The sequence below is a fragment of the Lactuca serriola genome, chromosome 5 (genome assembly GCF_051521515.1).
Source record: "Lactuca serriola cultivar US96UC23 chromosome 5, Lser_US96UC23_V15, whole genome shotgun sequence".
NCBI classification, from domain to species: Eukaryota; Viridiplantae; Streptophyta; class Magnoliopsida; order Asterales; family Asteraceae; genus Lactuca; species Lactuca serriola.
The window spans coordinates 247453938-247476892 of record NC_136412.1 but is presented as its reverse complement, the minus strand read 5'-3'; the positions used below and the strand labels follow the sequence as shown (position 1 = coordinate 247476892).

The 22955-nt window shown below is 35.2% G+C and overlaps 1 protein-coding gene and 1 long non-coding RNA gene across 2 annotated transcripts; one reads left to right on the top strand and one right to left on the bottom strand.

Annotated features, from left to right (window-relative positions):
* Positions 1-4459: 4459 nt before the first annotated feature.
* On the top strand, positions 4460-8359 carry LOC145053942 (ABC transporter G family member 1-like). Its single transcript, XM_079002067.1, has 8 exons — positions 4460-4945; positions 5114-5196; positions 5320-5784; positions 5883-5969; positions 6647-6763; positions 6855-7052; positions 7358-7444; positions 7552-8359. Exons 1-8 carry the CDS (start codon positions 4660-4662, stop codon positions 8182-8184), a joined length of 1956 nt encoding a protein of 651 aa, XP_078858193.1. The 5' UTR covers positions 4460-4659; the 3' UTR covers positions 8185-8359.
* Positions 8360-8995: 636 nt separating this feature from the next.
* LOC145051538 (uncharacterized) lies at positions 8996-11878 on the bottom strand. The gene is made up of 6 exons (XR_013683686.1): positions 11626-11878; positions 11221-11431; positions 11002-11125; positions 10812-10897; positions 9676-9738; positions 8996-9580 (listed from the first exon to the last, which is right to left on the bottom strand). It is a non-coding gene; the product is annotated as an uncharacterized LOC145051538 (long non-coding RNA).
* Positions 11879-22955: the final 11077 nt, after the last annotated feature.

The following is a 22955-nucleotide window of genomic DNA, read 5'->3' as shown; positions in this document are numbered from 1 at the left end:
GGGCTCGATAGTATATTCAGCATGGGTGTGCAAGTTATTTGGCTTATGTGGCGGATATGTGTGCTGGGGATCAGGTTTTCAGTTTTAGAGGTCCTGGTTGTCAGGGAGTTTTCCGATATGTTTCCGGAGGAGTTACCCGGAGTGCCTCCCGAAAGACAGGTTGATTTCAGGATCGACCTTGTGCCAGGTGCGGCCCCGATTGCCAAGGCACCGTACCGCTTGGTGAAACACCCTGACTCCCAGGTATATAATTTTATAACTTTTATACTCACCTAAGAATATCTACTCAACGAGTTCGTGCCCCGACTCGTCGTGTAGGGACGGGTTTGGCCACGTGGTTTAAGTGACCAAATCGACGAGTTGGTGGACCCAACTCGGCGAGTTGGAGCTGGAATGAGAAAACCCTAATCCCCGGGGTCTGACACCCTATTTAAGGGTCATTTGCCCCCTTAGCCTCCGTTACAACCCTCTTTTGAGTCCAGAAACCCTAAATCGTTGTTTACTCTTCATTTTGTGTAATATTAAGCTTTGAAGGTGGACTGTGGTGAGAGGAGCTTGAAGTACTAGAGCTTGGAACAAGAAGAGGATGTGGATCCGAGTCCTACTTCATCTTAGCATCGTTTTGGAGGTAATAAGCCGTCACCTTGAACTTCCTTCTAACTAGATCTCTTCATGCTTGAGATTTGGGCCATTTTAGCATGATGGTGATTCATTTTGGGTGTTGGGCATGATTTGAAGTTGCAACTTCAGATGTAGGCTCATCTTGGTCCTTATAGTCGTAAAGCTTCAGCCTTTAGCAAGATAAATGCATTTTCCTCACCTAGGACCTCTTCTTTAGCTTGATTTGGCCCTTAGAACCTTGCATGTACGTAAAGTTTGCAACTTTATGTAGGAAGTATGCCTTAGGAGCTTAGATCTGCAATATGGAGCTTTGGGGTGGCTTAAAAACATCTGAATGGAGAAAGGAATAAAGAGACTCGACGAGTTACATGGCCAAATCGGGCAGTCCGATGAAGATTAGCCTTTGAGGGTTCTACATGAACTTGGCGAGTCAGCAAGACGACTCGACGAGTCAGTTAGGTTTTTCTCGACTGGTGAACACGCATGGACTCGACGAGTTGTCTGAAAACTCGACGAGTCAACTGGGGGTTTCACGACTTCTCGAGTTCTGTAAGGACTCGACGAGTTAGTGAGCTGCACTCGATGACTTGGGTCAACATGGACTGTTGACCTTGACTTTGACCAGAGGTTGATCAGCTTGACTTCTGGGGTTATTTTGGTAATTTGGGAATTTATGGAATTGGAAAATTGATAGGTGTAGCTACTGGTGTCGGAGTTGTATTTGGAGGAGGTTGATATTATCATTCCGAGCTACTTGAGAGGTGAGTTCTCCTCACTATATCAACAGGGTCCAAGGCACCAATTCCGACCCTTATTGGATTTGTATCTGGGTTTATTGCATGATATGCTTACTGATTTACATCCTGGTAGTTAGGATGGTGATATGCTTTGTGAACTGGTAGGTCGGTATCCTGGTTTGTAGGATGGTTGTTATGTTAGAGATCTGTTAGATCGGTACGTATCATAGTTATAGGATGATTGCTATGTTATTGATCGGTTAGATCGGTATCCTGGTTATAGGATGACTGCTATGTTAGTGATCTGTTGAATCTGTATGACTATCTGTACTTACATGCTAGCGTATGATATTTATGTGCACGTGTTTGTTGGTTTGGGGGATTGGGTTGAGGAAGGTCCTGCTTTGTGTTGTAGGCCAAGATACCCAGGGCAGAACGGATAGACTGTAGACCCGGGAGGGCATATAGTTAGGCCGAAGGCCCGACGAGTGGTCTGGATAGGAGTAGTTTTAGACTCCAAGCATGAGTCTTGATCTCATTTTCCCTTTTTTGACCTAGTGAGTGTTTGAGTCATGCTTTGGACATGCATGACTAAAAAGCTACAATTTTTATCATCCTTTGGGTGAAGGAAGACCCTCTGGAATAAGAGCTTAATGCTCAAAGTTTGCCAAGGAAATGCTCACAACATGAGGAATGAGCATGTCACGTCATGAGAATGCATGTCGTCCTGACTATTTTATCTAGATTAGGTCACAACGTGACCGGGAATGGCCATGACTGGAATCGAGATTGGGCAATTTGATGGGCTGAGTTAACCCGCTAAGTTGGGACTAGATCAAGTTAATACTCACGCCGTGACTATGAGTTGGTCACGACGTGAGGGTGAGCTGTTGGAGCTTGGATCGTTGACTTTGGGCCATATTGGAACTTTTGTGCCTATATTGGACCTTAGGGTTCTCTAGTTAGGTATGGGCAATTAGTAGGACTAGTTTGGGTTTGGGCCATTATTAGGCCTTAGGATTTATGGGTTCAACCTTAGATAGTAACAAGGGTTGGTATTGATTGCGTTCAGTGTGAGAAGCCGTTGTGCAGCAAACTTGGGCGTGCGATTTGCTATCTTTTGATTGACATGACTCTCTCATTGTGTTTGGCTGGTCGAAGGCACCAAAGCCGACCCATGATTTATTATAATTAGGATGCTAGTTGTCTATGTGACTCTTGCGTGGGTGGTATGTGATATGTATATCAAGCGAGGTCTGATGCCAGGCGCGACCTGACAAATGTATTGTATGATATTTTATCTTAGTGATTCTTGCATGTATTTTATGTGTCTATATATATATGTCGGACGAGGCCCGATGGTTTTAGAGCATGACCCATTGATTGTTTGACATTTATGGTATGAGGTATTTTGGGGAACTAAATAAGCTTCATGCTTACGGTTTTTAGTTATGTTTCAGGTACTTCCGGATCGAAAGGGAAAAGCTCGAGATGATCACATCGCACACACACCATGATTTTCGCTTTATATGATGTATTGAGATGATTGATTGACTTACTCTGATTTTCCTTTATGTTTTTATGAACATGTTTGGTTGGTGGTTTTATTATTGTGAAAAACAAAGTATTTGGTCTTAAGTTTTGGGACGTTATAGTTTGAGTAACAAAAACACAAATTTTAAGTTCAAAAAGAAGATTAGAAGCAAGGAGAGAGGGCCAAGATTACTTCTTAAAAAAATGTGTGGTGGTGAATCTTGCGTCAGGATGCAAGGAAGGGGTGATGAGTTAAGCTTTGATCAAACTAGAGAAAGACAGGAGGCAACGAAGGGTGATGGGTCAGCTCCAGTTGTGATTTATTGAACCACATTGAACGCAATTGAATTGCCCGCTTAATTGTCCATTTCTTTTTCTTTCATTAGAAAATTCAATGCAAAAACATGTTGTACTTCATGTAATATAATTTGGACAGCTTAATATTCAACAGTTTTGTCTTATTATCCCCTAAATGGTTATTAAGGTGTATTAGATATATAATCAATATCAAATAAGAAGGAAAACTTTGGTAGGAAGGTAAAAAAAACTTTTTATATACATATTTTTTAGCGAACAAACAAAACGAATTATTAAATGATTCGTAAAAAAAAATTTCAAATAAAAAACACCTTCATAATTAATATTTACGTAAATAAAAAATTCATTATATGACAATTTTAATGAATAACAACTAAATTATCGTAACAATTAATCATCGAGATATTATTTTTTATTTATCTAGTGATTCATTTGTTTTGTTCGCCAAAAACATATGTTGAAAAAAAACTTCTTACTTTTCTACCAAAAAAAATTTCTTACGATATATATATATATATATATATATATATATATATATATATATATATATATATATATATATATATATATATATATATATATATATATATCAAGGTTGTAGAAATGGAGATTAATCGTTTGACGTTCTCCAACCGACTAGGATTAGGGGTGTTTGACGGAAATTATGGATTAATCGGTCAAAAAAAAGTTGATTATAGTTAAAAAAAAAAAAGTTAAAGAGTCAGAAAAATTCAAAAAATCAACTTTTATTATTTACTCCAAAATTTTCAAATTTTTAAAATTTCAAATATTATAGCAAAATGTTAATATTTTCGTATTTTCAAATTTTCAAATTATAAATTTTTTTATTTTCTAATTTTGAAGTACTTGTTTTTCTAAAAATATATTAATTTTTAATTAATTTTAATATTATATTAATAATCTATGGTTCCCGATTAATCGCAGCTAAAATCGATTACTCCTTTAATCTTAATTAAACGTTGATCAATTTTTACAACCTTATATATATATATATATATATATATATATATATATATATATATATATATATATATATATATATATATATATATATATATATATATATATATATATATATATATACTTCATATCGAACTGTCTTGTGAGCAAATTTAAATATGAGTTTATTTTTTGTAGGATTTTCGATTTCAATCCCATCTTAAACGATAAAGTAAAAGGATCTTAATAAGATAACCATATTTCTAACATATTATTAAAAGGTTATGTATTAAAGAACAACATATTTTTGACTACCACCGGAGATGCATTAATCAATGTAGAGAACTACCATTACTTGTCGCGACACTCTCGATCTCTTATTATATTTATCCCACAATACTCCTCATCACTTCCACAAGACTCAAGAATTGGCTCTCTCTCCCGTAATATCTTTGTAGATCTCTGTTTTTCTATCATTGATTCTGCATATATGGGCAGTTTGATCCACAACAATGGAATATGTCCAGAACCAGAACCAGATACAGGAGGATGGGGCATCCAGATTGTCGAGTCTGAGTTCCCAGTGATGAAAAAAACGCAGACAGGAGCCTACTTAACGTGGGAGGATATTGGGGTATCTGTTTCAAGCTCTAATAGGAGTGTAGGCAAAGAACAAATACTCACTGGTGTTACTGGATATGCTAAACCCGGAGAGATTGTTGCCATTATGGGCCCTTCCGGCTGTGGCAAGTCCACTCTCCTTGATTCTTTGGCTGGTATGTAATCGTATATAAATTAATTAAAGGCTGTTTTCTAATGAATGCTAAAGATATTTTCCATTAAGCAGATATTACGTCTTTTCGCTAGAATCAATGGTAAGACAAATATACAATATTATATCTATATAAAGCAATCTTAGCAGATCTACCTTTGTGCACATGCAGGGCGGTTGGCTTCAAACATAAGGCACAGTACAGGACGAATTCTAATAAACGGTCGTAAACAAAGACTTACATATGGTACAATGGTATGGGAAAAATATTACTAATATTAATCCTCTAATGAACTACTTTTTCTTTAATTTAGATGCAACAAACATAATAAGGAAATAAACCAAATAACAAAAGGTTACTGTTTCAAAATATTGCAGTCGTATATGGCTCAAGAACAAGTTTTAACATGGACTCTAACGGTTAAGGAAACAGTATACTACTCAGCTGAACTTCAGCTACCTAAGTCGATGCCAAAATCAGAAAAAAGACAGAGAGCTGATAGAACTATAAGGGAGATGGGACTCCAAGATTCTTTGAACACAAGAATTGGAGGCTGGGGAATCAAAGGACTTAGTGGTGGCCAAAGGCGGCGTCTAAGCATCTGTTTAGAACTCTTGACACACCCCAAAATTCTGTTGCTTGATGAGCCTACAAGTGGTCTTGACAGCGCATCATCATACTATGTCATGAACCAGATTGTGAAGCTCACTCACGAATACCAGATGACGGTTTTAACAGCCATTCATCAACCTAGTAGTCAAGTTTTCGGGCTTTTCAACAATCTTTGTCTTCTATCTTTGGGAAAAGCAGTATACTTTGGTCCTACTTTTGCAGCAAACCAGGTTACCTTCATATTAATTATGATCATTTGAAACATTATAACAAATAGATATATCAGAAACAAATGAATAATAGTACTACTTTTGTTGTTTTTATCCAGTTTTTTGCAGTAAATGGTTTTCCTTGTCCAGATCTACAAAATCCTGCAGATCACTACCTCATGACTATAAATACGGATTTTAATGAGGTACGATAACACTTCGGTGTTTTATGAATGTAGTAAATTTCTCAGAATTTATTGTTATGCCTGGGTCATATGTCGAACATTAATAAATCAACATCATTGTACAAGTGTACATAATTAAGCCTAAAAGAAAGAAGATCGGCTGAAAGAGAAAACAACTTACATAATATCAAAGGGGGAACAAACCCAAACTTACATAATAAGATAATTTATTATTATGAAAAATATATATTCAGGCACCCATAAACCCATAAGATATTGAACTTCTTAAAGTTTAATACATTACCATTTTATGGTTTTACTCTCCATACAAATTATACAAAAAAAAAAAAAATCGTACAAATACATTAAACTTATTGAAAAGTTTAATTACCATTGCCATGACATTCCATAATGAAGAGTTACACATGGCTTAATTCTTTTATGACACAAATTTTTTAAATTTTTCTATATTTATATTTGGGCCCATTCATAAGAGATAATCTAGACTCCATATATGGACCAGTCGACCACACATGCACGCGCCACCAACAGCGATACACTATCAATCGTTATATGGTCTAAGATCTTTTTTCCAGCTTGTCCGGGCATTTAATTAAATACGCACCAGCTCTGCTTGCACCACAAAGTTCTTGTTATATATGTTGATAAAAAAATTTGTCTTTTTTGTCCATTATTAGGATACCATTGGTGGAAAGATTCTTGTTGAGAAAGTAATCGAAGAACTAGCAGCATCCTACAAGTCATCTAATATATATAAGAAAGTCCGTTCTGATATAGATACTCTATGTGCAGTGGTACAGTACAGTATGCTTTCTTTATTCTTTCATAAAACTAAAGTTTACATTTAGTGAATTACGGATAATGAAAAATGTATTTTTTTTGAAGGAAGGAGACATCATTGAGAAAAAAGGAAGCCTGCAAGCCAATTTCATTACACAATGTTTGGTTCTAACGGAAAGGTCGTTCAAAAACATGTATCGCGATCTAGGATACTACTGGTTGCGACTTTGTATATATATTGGTTTGGGTTCGGCATTAGGAACACTCTTTTACCAAATTGGTTTGGGATTCGACTCAGTAAATGTAAGTTTTATGTTGTAAATATAACAACTTTAATACAAAAGATTGTTTGCATATTTTTTTTTAAAACAAAAAAAAAACCCTCTTTTCTGACAAAAACCATTTATAAGAGTTGAAGTTCCCAGTTTTTATTAAATAGTAGCAGTATTTTCTGAGTTGTTGAATGTTATTGGAAACATGGATCTTCAATTAAGGAAAGTTAATATGAAATTTCAAGCTCGATTCATCTGTTATTAATTAAAGGTGTTTCAGTTCATCTATTATTAATTACCAATTACGATTGTTTATTTTGGTTCTTAATAACACAGGCTAGGATTTCAATGCTCATGTTTGTTTCTACATTCCTGACCCTTTTAGCCATTGGTGGGTTCCCGTCTTTCGTGGAGGAAATGAAGGTTCGTTGACATGACATATCTTAGGTGTTTTTGGATAAACAAAATGGCATGTACAGCTTGAACTTATAATTCCTTTTTAATCGTTACTACATGTATCATGTATATAGGTTTTTCAATTGGAAAGATTAAACGGGCACTACGGGGTTGGATCATTTGTTGTCAGCCATACCATCTCCTCAACGCCATATCTACTTGTGATCTCTTTAATCCCAGGAGCTATAGCTTACTCCCTCGTAGGGCTTCAACGAGAACCCAGGCTATTCATCTATTTCTCATTAGTTGTCTTTGTGTCAATGTTGTTGGTTGAAGGTCTTATGATGCTCGTAGCTGCTGTTGTTCCAAATTTGCTCATGGGCATCATTTCTGGTGCTGGGATTGTAGGTTTGATGATACTCGGTGCAGGGTTCTTTCGTTTGCCAAATGATCTACCATATTTCTTCTGGAAATACCCTTTGTACTATATTTCACTCCACAGGTATGCATTACAAGGATTATACAAAAACGAGTTTAAAGGGCTAAAGTTTCCCCAGTACGTGGGAGGTCCTCCTACAGTTGATGGTGAGATGATATTGAACAGTGCATTGCACATCGAGACGGGAGTTTCGAAGTGGATTGATCTTGGCATCTTGTTTGGTATGGCTGTCGCATACAGGATAATACTCTTTTGTACTATTAAAGCAATAGAGAGAGTGAGGCCTATTATTAAAGCTTTTATGTCGAAATCTACTTTTGGAAACTAGAAAAGCTTCCAAAGAATCCCATTTGTCGTTTGTTTTACACTACAAAGTTCAAGTGTATTCAGGACCTCGAATGTATGACTTTCAATTCTTCGTCTATCGTTTTTTGTTTCCTTATAATTGATCGATCATGTACCATACTTATATGAAAAAGTTAATTTATTGGAGCATTTTATAAGTTACGATCCTCATTTCTCACAACTTTTGTTTTTGTCTCAACATCCCATAGCGTACCACACTACTTCCACGTGGACAATTTTTTTTTTTTTTCTTGTATCTTGTATGCGTGAAAAACAAAACAGAATATAATTGAACCGACTAGGCTAAGGCCCTCTCAAATGGGATTCAATGGACTGAGGAGTTGAATGAGATAAAAATGTTGATATGGAATTAGAATTGATTAAAAGGAAATCACTTTCTTGTCCAATGAACTAATGTGTTTTTTTCTGAATTAGTCATAAAAAAAACTTCTACGCAATAAGTCACAAACTTAACATTCACCTGTTTAAATGAGAAGCTCCATATTTGATCCACGTAGATAAATTGATTATTTTAATTTTTCATAATTTTGGAAAATAAATAAATAAGGATTAATTAAAGAACCCGTGGCCTAGACCAGTCAAACACTTTCTTCAATCTTGACGCCTCAATTTCTCTCATCTTCTTCGACCTCCCTCTGCCTCTATCGCACTCATCACTCTCGCTCCCACTTTTCTCTTCATGGTAGATCACACTCGAAGCCACAATAGTCAAGAATGATTAATGGAGATAGGGTAATTGCATTTCCCCTAAACACATCTACCGCCATCGACGTCGAACACACTAATGTTTTAAAAACCGGTTTGAATCGGTCGGTTGAACCGGGAACCAGGGGAGAGAACGATTCAACTATCACCGGTTTTATGTCGATTTCTGAACTAGATTGAAGCGGCCGGTTTTAGAAAAACTCGGTTGAACCGGTCAAAATAAACGGTTTAACCGAATAAAAACAAACTAGAGAAGGAACCCCCGCCTTGCGGGGGTTGGAGGGTATTTCATTGTAAAAGCTTGATGGTCATTAAGATTGTTAGTTACTATTATTGTGTAGAGTAGTTTGGTATATATGATGCAATAAATTTTGAGGATTAATGTCCCAATGACACACTCCAATACTACAATCAACTGACAATTATCTTTCAATATCACTTCCAGATAGAAAGATAAAATGGTCAATCTTTTAGTCAGATTGCTCATCAGTCAAAAAAAAAAATCATTTATATAGTACTTATTCCAGACATCCATCATCTATCTGTTTTGTATTTTATCCATAGAGAGTTAGTGAAGAAAAAGAAAAAACAAACAACCTCTAGGAAACCTTTGCGTAAAGTGGTGTCCGGTGAACTGGAGTCCTTCGACTTCCCTGAAATTATAATTTTTTCAATATTCAGTTACAAATTGTTGTAGAACAATTAACAACTAATATTATGCACACATGAAAAAAGATACATAACTTACAAATCTTTAGGATATGAAGGATACAGTGGGCATCCCTTTAAATCACTCCCATGATGACTGGAACTATAAACAAAAATACACAAATTAAGTGTTGGAAACAACAAAAATCCAAAGAAAAAAATAAATATTAGGGTTGTAGATGATACTTGATTTGATGTTTTATTTTGTTTTCTTGTTCACTACCAATTGCTAAAAAAAGATAAAAATACAAACAGCTATGTAGTCAAAAGTGCTAGTCTTAGGATCTACCCGATCTTTGCAAACAATTTCTTTTTAAAAGTGAATGATTTTTTTGTTTGACTATCTATTCAATATATATACAGTGAATGTTAAAAGAAAATTAAATATGTTAAAAGAAAATTAAATATGTTTAGATGTAACATACTTACATGTATATCTTAATTTGATTAAAAATGGTCATGTAGGCAGAGAAAACATTGTTGAAGAAATGGTCCCTTTGACAAAAAATTATTACATAAAAGATCCTTATAGTAGGAAACTGTTTAAAATATAGTCCCTATGACAAGAAAAACATGACAAAAATGACCCCTTTATGAATATGTAGCAAAAATGGTCCTATTGGCAAGAAACAATTACAGTGAAGATCAAAAAGATATTCAAAAAATCAACTATGGCAAAATTGCTTACACATCAATTAAAGGTGGCTTTAAAACAGTTTCACCATAATCGATGATTGGGGTAGACACCATTGACACATCACCTGATTAAGGATTATATATGCGATCGTTTAATTTTTTTTTTTATATATATTTTATATATTATACAGTTAAATCCAATGTGGTGTTGTATAACATAAAAGGTAAAATTAACAAATAAAGTTTTGTTTTACCCTTTCCTATTTCATTGTTCATGATCTTTTTTTTTGGCACCACACACTTACTTGTAAAGACACACACACACACACATATATATATATATATATATATATATATATATATATATATATATATATATATATATTCTCATAACCAACTTTCTAATTCTTTGTTCACAATGGAAAAAGACATAAATGCCCTCCAAATGTTAATCATATAAAATGGCCCTAAAAAAGTAAGGTGGTTGACCAAGTAAAGATTTTTTTATCATATTTAATATATATAAATATAGTGAAATACCTCATATGGCCAACCATAAACAATAAACAAATCCAATGAGTAACCATCAGTTCTTGAAAAGTGATAGAGCTTCATGCATATTCAGGCTAATATGTTCTTTAGTCTAATCATCAAATCCAAATCTTAAAAGCTAGAAGTAAAAGTCAATAATGAGGTTTTTCATGAAAGACTCATAATCTGATGTGCATACCTACTTGTTGGGCTCTTCTTTAAACAAAATTATAGTCGTAAAATGTTGTGAATGCAATTGCCTGACTGTGAGTACTTTGACGCCATGCCTCTTCATGTGAGAACATTGACTTTTTCAATCACGTCTGCAAGAAAGGTTCTGAAGGTCAAATTTTGGGGTTAACTATTTCATTAAAATAAAGAATGGTGGATTGATTGTGAGATGAGATTATAGATATACCTCTTAAGAAAAGACCCTCTGATGAACTAAGAGGAACTTCAATGAAGTGAGGACATTGAAGTTGTCGATTTCTACCTGCTCCTGCTCCATCTCCAACTCAGGTTGATGTTTCTAATACCTAGGAGACCTCCCCTTCCAGACTTTAGCTCTATCAGGACTTAATTGTTGATGGTGATGTCCGTACTTCCTCACTCGTCCCTCCATCAAAACCCTGGAGGTTTCCAAGTTTAACCATGATCGATCAAAAGCAAATAGAAGTGACCCACTTCAATTTCTGAACTTATTTTGCATCAATTTCTCTGTAGGGCAACGAAATCATACCCCAAAACGAAGGAATAGATAAAAATAAAGAGAAACAACAGAAGCAAGCCGACGGGTTTGAATCCGAAATCAAAGCTTCCTTACCTGCATATCCCAAATTGACGGTGGTGTAGAGGTTGAACCCTAAATCGATAGTGAGATTGGGGAGAATAAGATAAACATCGGAAGTGAGAAGAAGTTCAAATTGAGTGAGCCCTACAATGGTATGTATGTGATTGGGCAAACAGAGGCGGTGAATGGAACGTGGAAAAATAAGAAGGAACATAGATAGGAACATCACACATAGCAGGCAACGACCAGCCTTTCCTATCCTTCGATTCTGTAAAAAAATACGCCTTCAAAGAGAAGCAGGTGGCAAAATAAAACCCGTTTGGACAAAAGTACCCATGCATTCCATTAACACCTTTTGTCAATAAATTAAAAGGAAATTAATCAGAAAGGAAAAGAAAATAAAAAAAAGGTCCAATCACAACAAAGAACTGTTGGATTGAGAACCCTCTTTTAATATATTTATATAATGGAAAAGAACCATTTGCATAATAAACTTTGGTGATTTTTTTTAAATATATTTAGTTTTCTCTAAATAAAAACATATGGTAAATGTTATGAAGTTTTTTGATTTGTTTGTATTCATCTAAAACTATATTTTGTTTCATTATTATATTTTATTTTTCTTTTTGACGTATATGGATTGATGTAAAACACTAAAACTTATAGTTATGTGTTATTTTAATGTATTTGGATTGATCTACAACTTACTTTTATGTATATTTTTAATGTTTGAACTATTAAACCTCAAATTCATGATTTATATATGTATGTATATGTAAGAAAATATGAAAAAAATATGAAAATTATAGAAACCGGTTGACCCGGCGGTGGAACCGGTTAAACTGGTTGAACCGGAAACCGATCACCATGCCGGTTAAACTAAAAAACCGGTTTTTAAAACATTGGAGCACACCCACTTCTCCCTTTCATCATTAATGTTCCCTTCGGTGATACCGTCCTCTGGTCTACTCCTCCCTTCTTACTTCACCAACCTCCCTGGAACCTCTCCCGTCTGGTACCGCTCGATCTCGTCTCTAACAACTTTTCAATGAGAAGACCTTCAAGTTTACGGGTTTGTTCTACATCTTCGTTGTTGTTGGGGAAAGGAAAATTTTTGCAATGGCGTATGTAAGGGAAACATAGGATAGCAAGAAACAGTTAGTGGGAGAAGGGGAGTGAGATTGAAGCAAGTTCTTCCCAAGTGAATCTCCAACATGTTTAGATAAACCATAAATCTAATTCGATTAATTTGGTTCGTGATGGTTATCTATAATCCACCACCTCTGGCTAAACATTGTTACAAGTAATCAACCGTGCTCCAAATTTCTTTCCGCCGGAAAGAGTAAATGAAATCAACTGTTTTGTTGCTAAACATTTCATTAACACAAATCTAAAGTTTTGTTGCTGATTGTTGAATTCAAATTTGGTTGGAATCATGAATAAGATTTTTGTATGGTTTAGTATCTTATGGTTATGAATAAATATAATTATAAAGAGAACACATGTGGAAGCCACGTGGACATATATATGTTAGTGATCCAGAATTTCAAACAACAAGTGATGACATGCCATGTCAACAAGTTAACCGCATGGTCATAATGGCTTAATTGACATTATTTTTAAAGTTTACTTACTTATTGCAAAAAAATAAGTTTAATAACTAATTTATGACAAAACACATAGTTTATTGTGTTACAGTGTGATTTTTCCATGATTAAACTATACATTCTAGTGATGCCATATTGTATAGAGTTCAATTCCCATTTTACAAATCCCCATACAATGGTTAAATGGGATGTTTAGTGAAAAAATAAATAAAAATGGAAATTATTTTTATCTGAAAAACAATTATTTAATTTTTTATATAATTTATATATCTCTTATATTCTCATTATTTTATATTCAAAAGTTTAATTTGTTTTATGTTCAATAATTTAATTTATTAATTGTGACAACCCGAAATTTCCATTCTGAACAAACCATATCAAGACAATAGAGCTTAGAACAGTTTCAGTGAAATTCCAGACTTCGGGTATAAGTTTGACAGTTTTTTTTCAGGATTTACACTTAAGGAGATATCAGGAGAGTGGTTGCACTAGGGTTATGTGCAACACTGTTATTCCAACACTCAGTTATATTAGAAATCATTTCAGAAATAAAAATATTTTCTGCCAAAAATATCTCAGGACAATAAATAGAATTCTGAACCAAATTTATTCATTATTCGCATTTCCAACTAGAGAAAAGCCATTTTCTCTCTCACGGATCTTCGGGTTTTTATCCCAAATCGTGAGTACACTTCTCTAGTTGTCTTATAATGCTTATTATGTGCTTAATAACTTATATTACATATCAAATCTGTGAGATTCGAGAGTTTACCGCCCAAGAACGTTCTTGGAGAGTAAACTCCTATATGTGGCTTAAATGCTACCTAGTCTTTTCCATGTGTTAGGTAACGAACTTAGGCTTGTATATAAGTGTGTTTGAGACTAGAAAACAAACAAAACCCTAAGATTTTGGAGTTTACCGCCCAAGAACACTTGGGGAGTAAACTCCATTTTAAGGGCTAAAGGTGTCCCAAAGTCCCTCAAAGCCTCGGATCTCAAACTAGAAGCCTACATTACATGTTTAGACCACCAAATCAATTAATATTCAAGGGAGAAAGAGAGTTCACGGCCCAAAAGGTTCTAGGGCCGTGAAATCCAATAAATGGTGCCAAATGGTGCCATAATTCCTCCTAAAGCCTTGAACAATTGCCTAGAACATATCCTATGTGAGTATAGGACTTGAAAGCATCAAAAACATCATCCCAAGGGAGTTTACGGCCGTAAAATCCAAGGGAATATGGTCCCAGGGCCATATACTCCTAAAAGGAGTTATATTATGCCCTAAACTCTTCCATAGACCAAGCCATTAAGTAGAAATGCTTATTAGGGCCTTACAGAGCATCAAACATCAAATGGTAACATAAGTGTGAGCTTACGGCCGTAAACTCATGAGTTTACGACTGTAAACTCACTTAGTAGGGTCATTAGGGCCATGAACCTCATGGTGGAGTATTCCTTGAGCCCTACACACAATAGCTTCCCCTACAAACACTTAGATGCAATCCTAGAGGCTAATAACACTTGATAAAGGTGTCTAGCATGTCCTAGGGTGTCTTGACTTGTTTATTAGTTGTTTATAGACTAATTTGTTACATATATGTGAAATTATATGTTAACTAGGATCGTAAGTGTGTTCAAGACTTCACTTGACACCTAGCAATCCTACCTCTTCAGTTCATCCGTATCACCCGCAACAGGTGAGTTCATACCCCTTAATCAATGTTTTAAATGATTTTAAACGTTTTAATGGGGGGGGGGGATACAAGTAGAAAACAGTATGTTATTAAATCAATCTTATGTATTTTGTAACTGTGTTTTCACTCAGTAGATTTCACATATTTCAAAAGGTGACACATGAAGTGGTTTTATATCTTAAAATACCTTGATAACAAAAGTATTAGTTTTGAAATGTTTATTAAAATGACATCAAGTCATTCTTAATTATTGTTCAAAAATCCTAGATATCTTGCAAAACCATTATTTTACCTTCTTGAATCAAACTATACTTAGGCGCATATGTTCATTTATATGTTAGAGATTATAGTTTTCATCCTTAGTTCAGTTTCCCACACCCTGGTGTATCGAGGTTTCATAAATCTACTTGAGCAATCACTTACTTTCCAGTTAATTATCATAGGGATAGTTAGAAGATATCAAACATTATTACTACTACAAGGAATCACACAAGAGTCAGTTCATTCATGAGTCTATACCAATACCTTACATGATACATGAGTACATGTACTTAGGATTACATGATACATGAATATGTTTACATATACTTACCTGTTACATGAACACACTTACATGAATACCATACAGGAACACTTCTACATAGGTGCATTATCCTATATTCACTTACCTGGATACTTGTACTTAGAACTACGAGGATGATTTATTAGTACTTTCTGTGTAAATTATCTTTCCTATCCCGGTTCAATGGGATAGCTCGGCGGGACTTACCATTCCGAACCCCACTGATTAGCACCAGTGGTCGATGACCATCTACGGAGGTCTAAGGTTACTACTTATACTAGGTAGATCGATAAGCGGGGCTAACCCCTCCACCCACCTGCTGCTGCTACAAAGGACAAGTGGACAATGTTCGATTGTTCATTAGGTTATATCTTTCGCTTATTGCGATGTTGTGTTACTCCTAGTACCCAACGATGACACTTACATTAATACTTAATGCGATGTTGTGTTAGTCCTAGTACCCAGCGACAACACTTACAGTAGTACAACTTACATTAATACTTGTTCTGGACAACCTTCGGATGTTCATTAGGTTATACCTTTCGCTTAATGCGATGTTGTGTTAGTCCTAGTACCCAGTGACAACACTTACAGTAGTACATTTTTCCTGTTTACTTTATTTTGTGATACCTTCACATAAACGATGAGTTAGACTAAGTACTTTAGTACTAAACAATTGAAGGAAAAACTATCATTTTACTTACAAAACATTCGGGTCTTGGTAGAAGACTACATTGTCATAACAAAACATCCGGGTCTTGGTAGAAGACTACATTTCATACTTATAGAAAGCAAGGGATTTTCTAGGGTTTTTCATACTTACATCAACATTTTCATTAAAGGTTTACATGGCCTTCATAATAGATTTTCATAAGCCAGACAATGACACCTTAATTACTTATGAATTCACCAGCTTTAAAGCTGATACTCGCTTTCAAAATAACTTGTATTCTCAGGTCATCAATTAGACAGGTGCGATGGCCAGGTTTTTGAGAAGATGGAGCCCAGACAAGACTCTCCTTATTTTGATTATTCATTTTATTGTTGTACATTATGAAATAACACACATGTATTAAAACTCGACTTATAATGCAATGGATGATGTTGTTGCTTGTTTATTATATTACACTGTTGTGATACTGTATATGACATCCTCCACCCCTGAACGTTTCCGTCATTCGTGGTTTTGGGGTGTGACATTAAGTTAGCTAATGATATATTTTAAACTTGTTCTATAAATTTTTTTAATTATATAAAACTTTAAAGAAAACTATTAAATTTTTAATAATAATATTCTACTATTACAACACAACGTAGTAAAATTACATGTTAGTAAAATGTTCTTAAATATGTTCCATTAAAACATGTCAAAGAGCATGATATACTACATCACCATGTAGTTCAAAGTCCCGTCAAATTTGCTATTGAACTTCTTGGTCTAGTGTTCAATGGACATGTATTAGAGGATTAACGTCATCTGACCAATAGTAATCATTTCCGTAACGTTTCGATTTTCAAAATAAAATTTTCAATTTTAAATTAGAATAAACATCTATTTTATACATCCAAGGCAAAACCATTTATTCAGAAACCATAATTGAAAAATCAGAGGCATAAAGGAAAGTAACGTGAAATCTTAAATTGTAAAATTACTAATGTGCATGTGCAGCCACACCTTCACATTCTCACGAACTAATAAAGTACCCGAAAAACATTTAATCCACAACTATAAGCACAAAGCTTAGTGAGTTCCCCAAAATACGACATACAACAATATACACACAATGCATACAAACATGGCCTTCAACATAGAGTTGGTCCGCCCTTTCAGCCATCAACACACAATTAATATGCCCCAGCCTTCAGTACATAGTTAATCTGCCCTGGCCTTCAACACATAGCCGGTCCGCCCCTTTGGCCTTCAACATAAATCAATTCCACCCCTTTGACCTTCAGCATAAAGCTGGTCTGCCCCTTTTGGCCTTGGACATAAATTTGGTCCGCTCCTTTTAGCATTCAACACATAGTCGGTCTGCCCCGGGTATCTTGGCCTACAATACATGGTTTGACCACCCTTAACTCAACGCGTAATGTATCAACATATGTATATCAAATAAATACATAAGCAATCTGATAATACAGGAAACTAAACTAGCAAGTCTACCTGCCTAACAGTATAACTCAACATAAACACATCCTATCTTCCAGAGGACACATACTACAATATAAAGTATAGTGATAAGACTCACCTGAACTACTCAACAGCAACCTCAGCAACTAAATAGCTAACTTAAGCTACCTAATGCCAAAACAAGACCAAACCTTAGTCAAATACTCTATTCTACGAAACTTTGGCCTAAACTCAAACTGGTCAAAAAATCAACTCTTGGTCTACTGCGCAAAATAATTGGGTATCTCGACTAAAACATACCTGAATCAGAAAACCCTAAAAAGTGTGTCGCGCCAGAGAAAGGCGCCATGTTCATGCCTTTTTCACATAGTAAAAAGACCTAATCCATTAAGTCAAAACCCCCAAAATACTAAATCGGGTCCTCAGTATGGTCTTAATAGATAAAGTTTCCATCTTTACCTATCAAGACACTCCAATCAAGCAAGATCAAAATTCTAAGTCACAAAAAGTCCAAGAATGCATAGTTCTCGACTTAATCTAATATGTCTAAGCCTTTTACTTTCATATTTCAATCAACATGATGTCTAAATGGATAAAGTTTCCAAATTTATCTATTATAAAGCCACGAACTTCTAAGATCTAGTAACTTAAGTTTAGAAATGACTAAAAACCCATCTTTCTTTATGCATAGATTGAAGAGAACTTTTGCATTTGTTACGTCGTCCCTTGAGGACTTTTGGATCCATGTTGGCAAATAGTTTAAGGTAACTTTTGTCAGTTAGACTCTAAAGTGAATCTCAATGCATGACCATGCATGAGGTTGTTAGTTTCAGTGGACGATTAGGGATTTTGCATCTCAGTTTAGTAGAAGGTCAGCATGGAATCAGGAGATCTCGGGTAGATCAAATATGAAAATCCTTGGTTATCAGAATTTGTGTTATGTATTAGTCTGGCACCTAGGGAGTGAAACTTGTGTTGGGGGATTTACCTTGTTTTTAATTGAAATGTTTCAGCCACAATGAAAAGATAGTGATTATGTCTTTCCAGTGGTCAGCAAAAATATTCAAGGTTGGAAGACTTTCGTTCGGTACGGATTGTGAATTGGAGTTTTATCGTTGTGGCATGCAATAATTTTTTCCATTGAGAAGACAGACACTGTTTAGGGTTCCCAGTTTTCAAGCAGAGCGGTTAGGTTCTCTTTTGATTGCTAAAGACAGAGTGATACGGTTCATTTCTTCTCCATGAGGTGTGATTTAGGCTAAGAATAGGCTCTAATATAGATATTGAAGAGGTTTAAATATTATGACAATGGAAGTAGTAAGGGATGATTTAAAGGATGAAATCTACTTTAAGTAGGGGAGAGTTGTAACATCCTGTTTCAAAAAGTTCTTATTTCAGGACTCTGGACAATAATTGGATCAAAATGGAGGCCTTGGGCTTCAATGGAATGAAGTTTAGACTCTATTGGAGGTGTGTGATGATGGACAAATGATTACCACCTTGGATTGGTCGATGGAAGCTGAGGGGTAAAATGGGAAAGGTTATGTTTCAAACTTCTTGCATAAATTAAGGATTTTAGTTCAAAATATTTGTAGTTATAAGTATCAAGATAGAATTATAGAGCTCGTCGATACCCTTTCAGTGGATATAAAGATCGTCAAAAATGGAGTTGGAACGAATAAGTTATGGTTGTTTGAAGTTAAGATGGAACAAAAGAGTCCAACAGTACGATGGGCGTACACCAGGAGTACGATGGACTTACTGACTGAGGAAATCGTGTTTTTAGGGTGTTACATTGGGCATAACTTTACGTACATTGGTCGTACCGCCACAATGCAAAAACCCTATTTTCGTGGTTTTGAACCCTATTTAATGACTCTAAGCCCTTAGGGTCCTTCCTAACATCAGCTTCTACCCTCTTGAGCCTCCAACTCGAAACACTAGCCATTAGATCAAATATTGAGCATTTATATATGTTTTAGTGCATTTTGGATGAAATAGAAGTTCAAGCTTATTGATTGTTAAAGCTCAAGCTTGTAGATCCAGAGCCTACATTACTTTTCTCAACTCCAGAAGGTATAAAGCTTGAATCTTGATGATGTATTTGTTAGATCTAGCTAGTTTTGGGTTTATGAGCTTTTTGGTCATGTTAGTGCATAAAGTTGCGATCTTGAAAGTTTATGATCTTGTTATAGATAAAGTTGAAAACTTTATCCATCTAAACGTCATATTGATTCAGATTTAAACGGTTAAGACATGGACTTAATGGATTAAGTTGAGAAAGATGCATTTTTGGTCCCTTTGAGACTTAAAGATTAGATCTTGGTTGTTTGAACCATCCTAATGGATAAATTTGGAGACTTTATCCATTATGGAGCTATTAGGAGTCATAAAAATGTGATCTTGGTCCCATTGTTCCCTCCATGTAAGAGTCGTGATGCATTGGTTTGTGTATTAAGTTAGGATTTTGGGTGTATGGACTCCTTCTAGCCATGGAAAGTCATAAAGTTTGAAACTTTATGACTTAGAATGTTATTTTGGAGTAGATTTGAGCTTTGGATGTGAGATCTTAATGAAATAAGCACTCAATAAAAGTAAACGGAATTGGTAGAGTTCCCTGGATGTACCTGGTAGTATGATGAGCATACTAGGCTGGAGCCCCGTAATCAGAAAGGGATCTACTATGTTGAGCGTAGTCATTGAGTACGCTGGGCGGACTCAGTCTGTGTTGAACTCCTTTGAATTTTTTATTTTGACCGGGAATTTGACCGATTATGACCTAATGGCATTTTGGGTTATTTGAATACTAGTTGAGATTTAGGTCTCTGCTAATTGTATAGGTAACCGATAAAGATAGCTTTTGGAGCAGTGATCGGGGCAACTATTCATTCGGAATATAAGGTGAGTCTCCTCACTATACTTGTGGGTCGAAGGCACCAATGTCGGCCCATTGGATTATGTTGTAGGATAATAGTGGTCTTCGTGACACTTACTGATATGTCTGTATGTGCTTGTTGTCTTTGAGACACTTGCTAGTATGACTGTATGCTTAGATGTAGGGGTGAAATAGCCACTCAAACCGGGAAACTATTAAAACTATAACTACAAACCAACTTCATCAATATACTTCACAAAACGGGTAACTCGTCAGTTTAAACTCTAGAAATCTACCTAATGGCTGATGATCATCCATTCGTCATACCCACCCCTAGTCCTCTACTAGGAACACCACCCAACCATGCAAAAAGAACACTCAAGATATCTTGATCATGTATATCAGAGTGGCATCCAAACTCCCATAACAACTTCGGTGCACCACTATCCGACAAGTCATCCAGACCTACAACGAACTCCATCATTAATAACTCAACTCATAAGAGACTTTCTAAAAATGAATAAGGATCCACTAAGAAAAGCTCAACAAATGATTGTCCATAACTGATGGCTTTTGAGCACTATAACAATCCTATAGTGCACATATAACCCTAATGCTTTGGATCTAAGTTTTCTCAAGTTATACATGCATTTTTTATTTATCCAAAGAATTAACCCTAAGTAGCATACAATTTTGAAATTTACAACATAAAACAAGTTAGGTGAATACCTCTTTGTTGTAGCTTGTAGTTCATGAATTTTCAAGAGCTTAGTACCTCAAATGTGATACCTCAAATGAGTCACAAACACAAAAAGCAAGAGGACACTTATGAGAAAGAGGTTAAAAGCACCAAAATCGGCTAGGGTTTCACCTTGGAATGATTTGCTGATTTTAGGAAGCCTAGGGTTCAATTTATAGTGTGGAATCCTTAGGGTTTCATCCATAAAACCCAAATTTACTTAAGCCTTTAAGTATTCCAATAATCCATATGATCGACCCTTTGGACTAACTTTTCATGGACTCTCACATAGATTTAGTCCATCACTAATCAACATGGATCATTAGCCCAAACTATAAGTATTATTGATTTACCCAATCAGTCCGTGCAAATTTAATCAGTCTCTTTTGATCACTAAATTAATTCCAAATTAATTTTTGATCAATACCAATTGAATAAAATGATTTCTCAATTAATATTATTCATATAATATATTAATTAAGTACAAATAACCTCTTTCTCAAATATTCATTCTATCAAATTGCTCCGGTGAAGGCAACCCTAAAGGACCATGCTATAATCGGGTAAAGTACATACCAATTATAGTTATGGGCTTAAAGACCTGATCCAACAGTTGTTGGATTAGTGTCTAAGTCCATAACTATATTTGGTATGTAGTTGACCCGATTGGCATGGTCCATTTAGGTTGCATGGCATTATGCATTTGGATAGACTAAAATGAGAGAAATAACACTTAAGGTTTATTAATATATTATAAGTTCTAATATATTAATAAGATTATATAATTAGTATTGATCAAGAATTAATTTGGAATTAATTAAGTGATCAAAAAGAGGCTAATTAAATATATGGGTTGATTGTATAAATCATCCATACTTGTATAGTGGGCTAATGCTCCATGGATTATCAAGTTGGGCTAAAACCCATAGGATGCTCCATGATGTTTTTGTACCCATGGATCATGGAAATGAAAGGCCATGACAATTAGGGTTTACATGGTGTAACCCTAATTGTGACACACTATATAAGCATCTTATTCTTCCTAAAAATTGGCCACTATGAAGGAATGGCGAGGACAAGACGATTTCATGAAGTGTCTCATTTCCCTAAAGTTATTCTAAGTGTATTTGGTGTTGTGTGAACCATTTGAGGTGTCACACTTGGGGCACTAGGCTCTTAAGCTCCATGGAATCAAGCTACATCAAAAGGCATGTCTTCTAACTTATATTACTCCATATGAATCAATGTTTTGTATGCTAGTTAGGATAATACCTTGGAATATTCATATTTGCATATATAACAGAGAAAACATAGATCCAAGGTATTTAGGGTTGCATGTACACTTAGGAGTGTTAGAATGCTCAAAACTCAACAACAGTCTCCCACTTGGATATATCTAATAACTATAACTGCCAATGCAACTTCAAAATCTAATTAGCAATCGTAGCTCTTAAAAACCGTTGTCGAACTCCGACCTAGTCAATAACGGTCCTTTATATAAGGGATCATATAATCCTATGTTCTTCAAGATATTGTGTAGACAAAGACATGGAATAAATCTTACTCATTGTCAAGCAGTTTGTTTCCAGATTTCTGATTTGTTTAACATAGAACTTAATTGAACACATCAATTGAGTCTTGGCTAGGCACAACACATAAGTCAAAACAAAATCATCGAGGGGCCCATGATATCGCTTTTAATCCTCTTAGGATAAAAAGAACAGATAAACTTTGAGCTATATGCTTGTACTAATT

What these genes read in the sequence shown, in the direction of transcription:
- LOC145053942 (XM_079002067.1), top strand. Translation starts at nt 4,660, where the DNA reads ATGGGCAGTTTGATCCACAACAATGGAATATGTCCAGAACCAGAACCA. An exon ending in CTACTTTTGCAGCAAACCAG is followed by an intron (nt 5,785 to 5,882) that starts GTTACCTTCATA and finishes GTTTTTATCCAG; the next exon opens with TTTTTTGCAGTAAATGGTTT. An exon ending in TGGGATTCGACTCAGTAAAT is followed by an intron (nt 7,053 to 7,357) that starts GTAAGTTTTATG and finishes TTAATAACACAG; the next exon opens with GCTAGGATTTCAATGCTCAT.